At 46.1% G+C, this 12,969-nt stretch overlaps 1 protein-coding gene and 1 long non-coding RNA gene across 2 annotated transcripts in view; one reads left to right on the top strand and one right to left on the bottom strand.

Annotated features, from left to right (window-relative positions):
- The window catches only part of LOC146260864 (uncharacterized), a 19,557-nt gene extending 17,301 nt beyond the window's left edge, over positions 1-2,256 (top strand). Inside the window, exon 3 of the long non-coding RNA XR_014724753.1 lies at positions 1,478-2,256. This is a non-coding gene — a long non-coding RNA (uncharacterized LOC146260864). The remainder of the gene's footprint in view (positions 1-1,477) is intronic.
- Positions 1-12,969, bottom strand: part of LOC146260863 (von Willebrand factor D and EGF domain-containing protein) — a 27,454-nt gene extending 14,485 nt beyond the window's left edge. The window contains exons 1-14 of the mRNA XM_084667952.1: positions 12,658-12,969; positions 10,268-10,455; positions 9,733-9,961; positions 8,947-9,012; positions 8,509-8,741; positions 7,615-7,704; positions 7,389-7,530; positions 6,779-6,996; positions 5,929-6,002; positions 5,511-5,787; positions 5,188-5,390; positions 3,948-4,858; positions 1,608-1,744; positions 630-791 (exon numbers count right to left, since the gene is read on the bottom strand). Coding sequence (XP_084524078.1) covers positions 630-791; positions 1,608-1,744; positions 3,948-4,858; positions 5,188-5,390; positions 5,511-5,787; positions 5,929-6,002; positions 6,779-6,996; positions 7,389-7,530; positions 7,615-7,704; positions 8,509-8,741; positions 8,947-9,012; positions 9,733-9,961; positions 10,268-10,455; positions 12,658-12,754 — 3,027 coding nt within the window. The 5' untranslated portion in view covers positions 12,755-12,969. The remainder of the gene's footprint in view (positions 1-629; positions 792-1,607; positions 1,745-3,947; positions 4,859-5,187; positions 5,391-5,510; positions 5,788-5,928; positions 6,003-6,778; positions 6,997-7,388; positions 7,531-7,614; positions 7,705-8,508; positions 8,742-8,946; positions 9,013-9,732; positions 9,962-10,267; positions 10,456-12,657) is intronic.

The raw sequence follows: 12,969 nt of genomic DNA, 5'->3' as shown, positions 1-12,969 counted from the left end.
AGTCTGAACCGATGGGCCTCCCATATATTTGAACTGTGTTACCGTGGCTACAACGGTCTGGTATTGGGGAGAGTTACGTTACCTTGAGTAGGATCTGTTTTCATTTCACACGTGTAAAAACACTCGAAACAAAGCCGCTTCGCCTACCTCTATATTTGATTTTATGCATAAGCATGATTTGACATTTGCAACTCAATGCAAAAAAAACTAACTCTCCTACGGCGACTCAATAAATCCCTAATGCTTGGTAGATTAATGGTGCATTCAAGGAATACTGGGCTCATCCTGCAGGCCAAGCTCAAGTAATCCATTTGAGGCTGCAGATCTGACTTTGAGCCCACCTTGAGGGGAAGCCCCATGGCTCTCTACTTACAAGATTTATGCTAATGTTTCCTTCCATCAAAATCCCCCCCCAGTCCTCTTCCTCCTTTACCCCAGTAAACAAACAGCGATCCTGAGCGCCCGCGGGGGCACGCCGGAGCATGATGTATATCAGGGAGGAAGAAGGTCAAGAGAGGGACACACCACGAGTTGGCTTCAGAGAAGTGAAGTGCCATCACTTGTGAAGGATCGAACCGAGACGTGGTGTGCCGGACGACTGCCGATCCACGTCGAGAGCGGTTCCGTACCTTCATCTCCCAGCGCGCGTAGGGTTTGTCGCCCATCATGAACTCGAGGGTGTGGTCCTCCACGCTGCTCAGGGAGGGCACTGTGCAGTCGATGGTTTTGGAGCTCAGGAAGGTGGCCCGGCTTCTCTGCTTCTCTCCAGAAACCCACTCCCCATTCACATACTGCAGGGACAGACAAACACCAAGGCATCATCAAAGACGGAATCCTAATCACATCCAGAAGTGCTGAGTTACAGTACCGGGCTCGGATCTACTGTTTCCATGCTCTTATGTGTTCGTAATGTGAAGTTGAAAAGCTTGAATAATCACCCTTTAAATTTGATATCGGCTTTGTGGATGATTATCATTATTACGCAGTCTCTGAAATCCTTAGACTAACATTTTCTAGAGCTGGAGCATTAGTGTCAAGGACATTAAGGACAGTTGATATATTCATGATCACACTGCATTTTCCTTGAGGGGTGGAATACCAATCAACTATCTCATTTCAGATCTTTCATGGATGGCTGATTACTGAACCTGAGAACTGAGTTATCTGTGGGCCAATTTATTTATGTATTCCACATGAGACTGTCAGAGCATCAGATTTGAACCAAAAAGTTGTGTCATTTGACAAAAGTCAAAGTGATCATCTTTCACAAGTTTGGTTTACCTAATACCAGGAAAAACAGCTTCAAAGACAGGGGATTTGCAAAGACAGCACCGGATGACGTCACCTCTCACTGATCTAGACTGATGGCTTGCTCCTAAACTGGCTCCATTCATATCCCAGGGAAGCCAATGGCATACAGCTCAGTAGCGTCTACCATCAGATGATTTTGTCTTTGTTTCCCCGTCTCAATGCACAGAGCTTTAACACGGACACAACGTCCCAGCTCCAGAGGACAGGAACAGAAGCACGGACTACAGGGAGTCTCGTTCCTGCTCTCGTCTCTCTCGTGCCACCCCAGTGGCGTGGCCGCTGGTCGCCTCCCTCACCGTCAGTCGCGTGGCGAAGCACCCGAGGTCGTGTGAGTCGATGAATCCCAGGCCGAAGACGCGGACGGTGCGGCAGTCAAACGCTCGGATGTCACAGAGGCCGCCGTTCTCCAGGTCGGTCAGTTCAACGGGCTGACCTGTCAGGGGACACAGAGATGGAGAACGCCCGTCATGACTCGAGATCAGAGACTGAGCCACGCTAACAAGCCTCACATCCTCATTTGGACCTCGTTGATATTCACCTCAAGTCTTCGCGTGCGACCTCCAAATCCCATCCTTGTCATTTACAACTTGCAAAAACCCAACTATGGGCAAAGAATCGAACCGTGAAAGACCATTGTCGTCTCTCTGCCTGTATAGAAGAACCATGTAGATGCGTATGCGTACCATCACACAAGGTTCCAAACTGCCAAAATAAGATTTAGCATTCACCAACTCAAGGGTACTCTCGTATACATAATGTATGATGTGACAAACAGCTTCACGTCCTTGGCTAGGAACATACTGTATGTAAATAGAGTCTGTAAATTCAGTAAGTAAATATCATATACTAAACTGAAGGCAAAGTCATAGTTTTAAATAAGAGAGTCAAGAGAACAAAAAAAAACTCCCACCTCAATTCTCTTTGTAAGAATGTGATGTCGAATAAAGTGGTTTATAAAATATTTATCTTCCCTTTCAATATCATTACACTTTGAACTTGAAACAAAAATACTAATTTAACGTGTGTTTCTTATCTACAAGCATTTGTAAATAATTAAAAGTTTGTAGATAACAAAAAAAGGTTGTTTGTTAGTAGTTGATTGGTTCAGTATGAGCAAACATAGTTTTACCAAGATCAAACTGAGGATTTAGACTTTACAAAGCATTCTACAAATAGGTCCAGCTTGTGGCTCTAATTATAAAGGGTTACCTATATACTACATCATGTATCTTACCCCTCTTTAGATTTAACCCTGCATACTGAATTACTGCTTAACATTGATGACTACTTGACAGACAGCCGGAACACAGAACACAAAGTAGTGCTTTGGGTGAATTTCCAGCTCCAGTATTTCCAAAATTGCAGGGCATGAGAAAAACAAGGATGCCTGTGTGTTTTAAGAACATGGCCTATCATACTGACAAAAGGAAATGACAGGCCCCTCGTAAGAACTTGGCGTGATTAAAACTAACCAGTGTGCAGCCCTGGTTGTTCCTAAAAGCAGCATTTTCTCCTAATAACTAGAGCGAAAGGTGCAGTTGAAGCACACACGCCTTCCAATTATTTCAAATATAACTGGGTTTGATGAGGATAGCTAAAGCAATAGAATTTGGAGAAGAGTTGCTAACCGACTTCAGCTGAAGACAATAAAGAAAGAAGATTGTAGACTCTTCTAAGATAGCTTTGTTTTGTTTTACAAAAACTGGCAACAAAAAAGTACGAATTGAGCAAGAAATGAATGAATCCTGTGAGACAGAGAGCACTGTTGAAGAGGTCCCTGAGTCAGGACCCACCGTGAGACAGGTAGGATAATGATCTAGGATGCTGATCTGTGATTTGTTAAGCAATTAGGCTGATTTATTGGTAAGCCCTTAGTCTTCCCCTTGGATGTTGATCTCAGTGCAACTGACATAAATCACAGCACAGTCAGTAAAAGGACCAATATGTACTGTCTGACCTTTGTTAATCTGACTGTTCACTTGAGTTCATTTCATATTAACTGAGATTATTTAGTTTGTTTTTTTTTTTTTTGGGGGGGGGGGTTCATCCCAATAGGAGTCTAAGTTTTTTATCTGTAGATACATATATAAAATTCTGTCCAGAAAGTATATTTTGAGAAGGACATCTTTTTCCTGGAACACCATTTTATCAGTCCTGTTTCACACCTAGGGCCCAGAAGACATGAGCCTACCTAGTTCAAAGGCATCTCCAGATGGATTGGGACAGTTCTGAACGCACAGCATGCAGTCAGTGGTACTCAGATGAGTTTGAACCAAATGAGAATTAGTAGAATAATGAGAATGGAATACCATCTGCTCAGTCTCAGGAGATATAGCCATAGCATGAGACGTCTCTTTCACGCAGAAAGGTTTGTGGAATTATCCCAAGTAGACAAAGATTCTAGACAGTTTAAATTGCTAATGAAGCCTAGCTAAGGGGGATGCATCATGAATTGAAACCACGGGAGAGTGGTGTAAAGTACAAATAGGATTGTCATCCAAGCAACTGCACTGCCATCTTAATTGTAATCTGGCTCAAAACCACTGCAAATAAATTCCCAAGTGTAGAATCAGGTTCAGAAATACTGTTGGGGAACAAACAGCACTCTTTAAAACGGTATCTAGTATAGTACTCACTGATAGCGAGACTACAGTCATAAAAGCTGTGTCCAGAGTAGCACTGGCAGCCCCACTCTGTGCAGTCGCCATTGTTGTTGCAAAAGTTGGGACAGCGCAAAGCAGTGACCACCTCCCCGGACGCCCCCAGGGGCCCTGGAGCCAGCTGCAGGGCGCGCAGCGTCCTGTTCTCCATCAGCCTCCTCTCGCACTCGTTCTCCAGGTAAGGCAGCAGGGCCTCCTCCCAGGCCAGGTCATCTTTCAGCTGCAGGTCCAGGATGCACAGGTGCACTGCCTCGTCCAGACGCCTGCCCAGCACACTCTGGCACACCGTGCCCACCGTGGAGTTGGCCAGCGCAAGCTGGCATAGCTCCAGAGCCTTCACCGAGGTCAGGCCACTGGGCGTGGGCCACGCGGGCTGGACCGCTGGCCGTGGGCCCGACAAGTGGTCGTCGGGGAAGAAGTAAGCAAGGCTCTCCAGGTCTGTCTGACTCAGGCTCTGGGTTGTGAAGATGGGCTGGAACTCGTACATGGCCTGTCTCTTAGGCCTGTCTACAGCTACTAGAAAGTCCTCCCTGAACATTCGATCCAGCTCGCTATCACCTCTGGGCTCTTCAAAGCCCCTGTGGATCCTAGAGGGCCAATCCTCCACAGGCAGAGCTGGGCTCTGTAAGGCTGACGACAGATCCACGATGGTTTCGTCGGAACTCTCGGTGTGCTCAGAGGTGGTGTCCACTGATGGGAACACAGAGGTATAATCCACATTGTCATGAGAGAGACACTCAGTCTGCGGAGGAAAAAGCCTGTCTGCAGTTTCCGTGGCATGGAGAGACACGCTGTATCCCCGCTGACACTGGCAGAAAGGCCGTCTCTTCTTTGGGGATACTTGAGGTGGTGGCGTGGTGTCAAATAAGCTCTCTCCAGGGGCAATCCTGACACACAGGAGGAGGTAAAGAAAATTAGCTATCACATTAACCTTTCAATAAGCCTAAAATGTCAAATCGGATGGTTTGATAAGGTTATCTAGCTTTTAATTCGATTTCTTCATCCACCACATGTCGGCTAAAGACCACATGTCGGCTGAAGTGAAATCTTAAACATATCTGCCTCAATCTATCCAGATGCCTTGATCCGCTGAATTACAGTTGTTTCCATCTTTATTCATAGATTTCTTATGATGGCATGATGTAATCTACAGCTGGGACGAACTTCAGGAACATCTTTCCAGGTCTGTAAATGAGCTCTCTCCGACAACCCTCACCTCCAGTCTTCAATGAAGCGTCCGTGGTCGTCGCTGCCATAGGTGCTTCCATCGCGCCCGTGGAAGTCATTGTGTCCGTTCCTGTCGAACGTCCCACAGAGGCCTTGTGTGCTGCCGTAGTCCACGCTGGGCGCCCTGATTGACAAGCTCATTCCCCAATCGCGGACGTCGGCCCTAACAAAGGCCCCGGAGGGAAAGATCAACTACAAAAGGAGAATTACATCCAGCAGCTAATTAAAATATCCCTGTATGCATCTCAAAAAACAGACTATCCGTACAGACATATAACATTGGGGTGTTGAAGGAATGACCAGGACACCTACAGTGACTTTCCTGCCTTGGTTGGACTCCAGAATCTGGATGCGACTCTCCCGGCCGGGGCCCAGGTTCTTAAGAGAGAGGCGGGGCCTGGTTTCCTGCAGCTGCCCGTTGCACATATCGAACGTGACCACCTGGTCTTCATCCCGAGCCACCACGCCACAGTTGCAGGCCACAGCGTAGTGGCGGCTCCCGCAGTCCCACTGGCGAACCTGGACCTCAAAGTCTCTGGTCAGGCTGCGGTACAACACGAATGTGCCCGTCTGCTGGTTCTCATAGCGCCTGGTGTTGCGGTACAAAAACTGATTTCAACCCGGCAGAGAAGGACATTTCCCCTCCACAAATGATATTGTGCCTCCTGAATGAGATACAGCATATAAGTGTCGAATGTATGACGCCACATTCAGGAAATGAGACCTTTACCTCCCATCTAAGGTGATGATGTGAGGATCGGTGAGGGAGTAGCAGTTGGCAGTAGGAACGTCCTGAACTATGACCTGGAGGATGGGAGAACAAAGCTTGAGCGGCTGTCGTGATTTCAGTGTAGACACACAGGCCCAGATGTGTCTGGGCTGACTGGCAACACATTATCTCCATCAAACTCTTCAGGCAGCTGTTTCATCTGGAACTTGTGGAGTTACTTAATCCCTGCTATTAGACAGCTGTGTTCTTCTACAAATGGAAGTCATCAAATGAGATATTTGGAATATCCCCTGTTGTTTGCTAATGCCAGAGCTTGACTGGGACTGGACACCGTTTTCCCCTCTACAGAATAAACTGTTTAAATGTCATGCTGGTGTTTACAGTTCTATGACTGTACAGTGTGGCATCCCCAGAGAGCGAGCCCACCCAGACCTTCCAAGCCGTCGCCCGACCATGCCGTGTGCCGGCCCTTTAAGCGGTTTCCCCACTTCCCCTTCGCAGAACGTGTCGCCGCGGGGTTGTGACTCGTTTGCTCATCTGCACAAAAGCTGAGCCAAATGTGCTCAGGAGGGGGAATGGATATCTACGAGGCCGAGAGTGAAGCCTCAAGTGGGAGGCACAGATGGCTTACAATGCGGATTTCACCGTCAAGATATTGATTTCGGATAACTCACAGGTGGAGCAGCGGACAAGGGTGGAGCATGGCTCCCCGGCAGATTAATTTGTCGTTCTGTTAACAATTTAACTTTTTGTTCATCAAATGGCCTTTTTGTGTCAGTCTCCTGAATCGTGTGTCTCAGCCCCTGGTTTCTGTGGCTTGTCACGACAGTTAGGACCTAGTTTCTCATACCTTAAGGGGATCAGGGCTGTAGCTCCTCCAGAGGCGCGGGGCAGTGGGGCCTGGATGGATGCTGAGGAGGCTGGCCCGGTTGCCGTCACGGGTGAAGTCGGAGACGGCGGTGACCAGGAGGCCAGCATGGCCGCAGCCGTCATCCCCGCACGGCGAGGACTGCAGTGTCACCTGACAGGTGGACAGGACCATGTTGGGGGCTTCCGCGCTCACACTGTCTGGGATGTCAACAGATCGTAGGGCCCGGCCGCCCCCCCCCAAACCCGTCGTTAGTAAACAGAACACAGCTGTGGGATGCCAGCCGGATCTGTCACCATAGCAGCCTTGATGCGGTGACAGAGAAGTCCGGAATGTGCTTTGATGACAAAGTACACAATCGACCTACGTGTACATGTACAGTAACCGGAACCTGATGTTTTTCGAGGGGGTTTTATCGGTATGGAAGTACGTGGAGCGCATGCAAAATACAGAAATAGATCACAATTACAAAAATATACCTTGTTTTAATTGTCGTGAAGTTGGGATATAGCCAGTATCTGAATAGTACCTACAGTTTTTCCCCCTATTTCCTCAGCCACCCCTGGTGTTGTATGGTCCTGTAATATCTGACCTGGCTCGTGGACAGTCAGAGTGAGGGGGACTCCACAATAGTGGCTGGGCTGGGGGCCATGACAGGGTATGGGAACGGTGCTGTGGAGGGTCAGCTGGTGCTCCTTACTGTCCTCTGCAATGTGGAGGACATCTGGAGAGAACTGCAGGCAGAGAGCATGGACACGAGTTCCTGGACAGGCCCCAGCTGGATGGTGGTAGGAAATTCTAGGAAAAAATGGTTTTACCTTGATTCCAGCATAGAAACCCTCACTCTCCTTTGCCACAGATCGTGTGTGGGTGTAGTTGCCCCGGAACGTAGAAACACTGCAAGAAAACTGGGGTGAAAGAATCTTGATTATTTATATTTTACACATATGGAAGCAAAATTTGCTTTATTTACTTTTTATTCGGGTAAAAGGCTAAGGCTAAAGCATGACTCTACTCCAGTGATTTGTAAACCCCGCTGCAACAAAAATAAAAATCGTACTATAAACAAGCAACTTTGTACTAGTGCTAGCTTGGATTTGTAATTTGTCCAAACATTTCATGGAGTAACATGTAACATACATGAAGAGTTGAGATAGTCAGGCTTGGCTAAGCTCCCAGTGGTTCTGTCTAATACTCTCTCACAGCACAGCTTCAGCCTTTGACCTGGCCCAGCTGTGACTTCCACATTAGTAAGACGAGGCCTCCTGAGTGAGTCCAGCCCAGCCCTGCACTGCACACTACAGCTTGTCACAGACACTGCCAGGATGACGCATCCACACGTGGTATCACCCCACACTGCAGGGACAACACAATGTTCGTGCACAGTGTGCCACGATAAAATGGTGCTACAACGATAAAGCCGACAGACACAGAGTTCCAGTTAGGCATCAAAATAAAAAGCATGTGGCGAAGCAGCAATGAAACGTGAGAGAGGACAGTTGAGGCCTGCTGGGTCTAATTAAACCCTGTACCCTCTACCTAGCCCTCATTTCCCTGACTAGATACCAAACATTTTCCTCTTGTGTTTTTCTAGCATTTTCAGCAGGTTGAACCCAGCCCCCAGGGTTTGGAGGCTCTATTGGTTGAGCCCCCAGTAAGGGTCAAGCCCCCCCAACACGTGTGTCCCAACAGCACAGTCTGGTAGACATTACCGTTTCCCCCAGTCTGAAGTGAAGCCCATCCATCTCCACCAGAGAGAACGTCTGCAGGGTGGAATCCTGCCTGATCTCAGCTTTCATATTGGGGCCGATGTGCCTGGCCCACACCACCAGGTAGCCCACTGGTGGGCTGGAGGTCACCCCACTGAAGGAGCATCTCAGGTGGACGCTGTTGCCCACCAGCTCAGGGCTGATCACAGGCTTAGAGGAGAGTGGTAGGAGGTTGGCTGACAAAGGCAATCAAGGAAGAACTTATGAGTCCAGAAATGGGGATTTCTACTCAGAAGGGTTTGATATGCGTTTGGGCTTGTTCACCTCTACAATTTAATTCAAAGATGTGTGAAAACATATATTATCAAAGAAGAAACCTTTCTGTAACTCTGGGTGAGAAAAGATAATAATGAAATAACTATTTTTCAAATGTTTTCTTACCTTTGCATCGACCGTTAACTTCCACTTCACCAGACGGGCAGAATTTAGGAGTAAATTCTGAAATGACTAAAAGCAAAAAGCAAAGTTTGACACTCTGGTGCAAACAATACTGGTGTCTGTGAAACATATCACCTCAAAGTGGTATAAACAGGTTTTTCATTCTCAGTTGTGCAGACGGTCTAGACTTCCTTGACATCCCGGTAAACAATGTAATTATATATTTGAGAGTTTGCACTGCAGCATGGTAGAAACATATTTTCTTGTTGTAATGTGCGTCAAGTGTTTCACTGGCCTCGTAAAAGACAGTCATACTACTTGTCATAGTACAATAACCATCTAACAGAGGACTGTTGCTATCTAGAACTCTACAGATCTGTTGAAAGAAGCTGAGTCATCAAGCTGACAAGCATATTATAAATTATTTGTTGATATGTGCATTAATTGGCGGATGCACCTTTCTGATACAATTACTTTCAAAACAGGAATAGTACTTGAGAGAGGCATTTAATTGATCAACTATATGTGTGGACGATAGATATTTGATTCCCCTAGGATCTTTTTTTTTTTTTTTTTTTTTTTTTTACTTCCAATGTGCCTTAATGAGGCCTTGATGCAATCATATTCTGAATCTCACAGCCATAACCATAAAGGATCTCTTGTTAAGACAGAACAGAGCAAAGATATCTCCAGGGCAATTCAGATTCCATCAGAGCAGCCACCCGGACACTGCTGTGTGTGCGTGTGTGTGTGTGTGTGTTGGGGTATGAGGGAGAGAGGTACACTCACCTGTAGCACAGTAGCCCATGCATCCCTGGGTGGGCTGCAGGTAGTAGAGCAGGAAGTCCCCACAGTTGCGTACCGAGACAGGGATGCGGAAGAGGCAGCAGTCCTTGGTGCTGCCCTGGAAGAACTGCCAGGTGGCGCAGGCTGAGAGCTGGGTGACCTGGCCAGGTCGAGGCAGGGAGCTGTCCTTCAGAGACAGCCACACTGGGGCCTGAGTCCCACACCTGTTCATCTGGGCGGAACAGGAAAGCCACAGTCATTACAAACTCGGGGAGTGGATCCTACACCTGCTCTGTAAGTGCCCATGATGGTGGCTTTGCTAAACTGTACTCTTGTTCAAATGTTCACTCTAAACATCTAGTTTTCAATTGTCAACAAAAGCTATGGAAGTTCCTTCCTATTTCATGTCATCTTTTAAGTGTAATGAAGCCAATTGTCTGCTTGAATTATTTGGTTAACATCCTGTTATAAATCGTCAAACTCACCCAAATCTCTGGTGCCATGTGTAAAAAGACAAACATACTGCCCTCTGCCTTACCTCCACACAGCTGGTGGGCATCTCTGCCGGCTTGTTGTTGATGCTGAAGCGGTACCAGCCTGGGGCCAGCGAGTGGTCGCAGATGAGCTCCTGGATGGCCGTGTTCTGGAGCTCACTGGAGTCAAAGTCAATGCTACGGTAAGGGTTCCTTAAGGTGCGATGGCCCCCCGCGTAACACTCCGGAGCTCCTGTTAAGATAGACAACCATGAGGATCATGTGGTCATTCATTCAAAACCTGATGTGGAAGTTCCCAAGACATTATTTTTCTGTAAAGCTTAAGAGAAGCTTTGGGGAGTGGATAGAGTGGTGCCAAAAAAATGCACTTCCAGTTACCCTACTAGGTCAGTGAGCTCATTAAAGGTGACATGGAGGAGTTCATTTAACCTCCTGAGCAACCGGAAATTTAAATAAGGTAAAAATAACACACATTTATATAAGCCCTTTCTTGTCTTGACACTCCCCAGGTGGGGACACTAAAGTCAATGGCGCATGGCAACCTTTGAACATAGCTTGCAGCTGAAGGCTAAAAATGGAGGAATGAGGTTTTTAAAAGGCGGAAATCTGAAATCCCATGAAAGTTTGTAGGCTAGCACACTCGCAAAAAGACCTCAACACTGAAAGCATCTGTGAATCGAAATGGGTCAAGTACCATCCACCTGAAGATATTTTAATAGTTATTCTTGACAAAAAGAAGGAACTGTTCAGAATTTAGCCTCTCTATTCAATTAAGTCATTGGCGAATCCTAATAAATGTTTCAGTTCAGGTCAATTAGCAAGGTCAGACCACCTTAGCAGCATGGCAGGTCTGACAAAACCCTGGCACTATAGGAGAAAGTTACAACACAGTATGTGGTATTTACGGTCTTGAATCCAGCAGTTAAAGACGTTTCCAGCCCAAACATGGTCCTACACGTTTGACCCAACAAATGACAGACCCTTGAAAGAAAATGTTGTGTTTGGGTTTGTTCTGTCAGTGCATATATGCACCTTATCTGGAACACTAACAGAGATAGGGTCAGAGGTTCTGTAAACAGCTGTGTTTTCTGGGAGAAGACAAAGGCTGAGGCTTGGCTGTTGACTAAACTGTTCAAATTTGCCCTCCTTTAAATGGTGGGGAGGTAACCTAATAAATGTGTCCATAGGGAATTCCTCCACAGGCTGTCATCAAACCAGTGATGTGGAGACAGTGCATTTGTATACTGTTTGTTTGTTGTCTCTACAACAAGGTTGAGTTAGCAGTTTCCAACAAAAGCAACACAAAAATTGTTCTTTTGAAGAAGCTACTTTTCTTTTGAATGAGTGTCATAAATTCAAAATTTGGCACCGGAATAACAACAAAGACATTGAAAATCACCTGTTTCAGTGCTAAATCACATTGAGAATGATTTGATACGCACACATACAGTAAGTCAGGGAAATTGACTAAATGACACTTAGGCCAGCAGGAGAGTCATTAGTTTTTTGGGGGGGGTTAGCGTGTTATCTGTGTTAAGGCAGGAATGCTTTGTTGTGTCCTCGTGAGATGGTGATCAAGATGTGGAACACTCTGGGGGGCTGTTTATGGCCTCTAGCATTTGGGTTTAGGACTGCGTGTGTTGATTTATCTGTTGTGACAACTTGGCCTAGAGGCCAGTTGAAGTGCTGTAATTCAGAGGACAGAGACAGAGACAGAGACAGAGAGAGACAGAGAGAGAGAGATAGAGAGAGAGAGAGAGAGCATCTACATTTCTATCTTCCATAACCACTCCTATTAGACACCTGTATTTCCTGATAGACCTATTAACTTTGGATAGTAGTATAAATATTGTCTAACCAAAGTCTAACCAAAGCCAAGGATATATGGGAGATAGCAACGCACTGTATGTAGTCATTTTTTCTCTCTCTCTCGAGTTACTTTGAACATGGTGGTCAAAGAAAAGTCCTTTGAGGTACTCTTCGAGAGTGATGAGTGACGAGAATTCTCAAGTCACGTCAAACAAAACACACAGCTGCTCAATCTTAATGTTGTCTTCCCTGAACTAATCTGGATGCTGGTTCAACGAATCAATGCAATGCTTTGCAAATACCTGCCCTGTTTCGTACAAACTCAATCAGCTGAATGCACAGCATATCAGAGAATTTCCCACCCTGTCTGGGCCGTCCTCATTAATACATAAGACTGTTTTCAGTCTGTGTCCATTAGTAGTTTTTAGGAAATGAGAAGCAGTTGTTTTATAAAAGCACAAGCACTATATTTTAAGTTCAATCATAGATGTGGGTCTCCAATGCTCTGATTCCATTTGAATATGATGCGCATATAGCACAGTGATATAAAAAAAATATGAGTTAAGATAGGGGGAGGACAATACAATCTGTTCATTCTCTGTTATCTTTAAAAAACGACACTTACCAAACTGGCCAAACGTCTTGAAGTGCAACAAACATAGAATAACAAAGCGCAAGTATCCGGAAAACGAGAAACAAATTAAATCAGCTGCGTAGTCCATAGTAGGCTGCAATAGGCTATTTCAAGTGTTCACATATGAAAAATTTGCAACTATTGATTAAAGTCGATTTCGGATCCCATTGAACCTACAAGAACAATAGCCGAACCGCCTGCAAACGCCAATTCAGGACCTGCTACTTCCCGAAAAGATAGTTTTCCAGCTCAGCTGTTTAGTGTTGATTTATGGGAAGTTTTTGCTCTGCCTTTTCATCCAAC

Source organism: Hypomesus nipponensis, chromosome 12, assembly GCF_054491055.1.
Source record: "Hypomesus nipponensis isolate SF chromosome 12, ASM5449105v1, whole genome shotgun sequence".
Classification (NCBI taxonomy): Eukaryota; Metazoa; Chordata; class Actinopteri; order Osmeriformes; family Osmeridae; genus Hypomesus; species Hypomesus nipponensis.
This window is presented reverse-complemented; position numbering and strand designations above follow the sequence as displayed.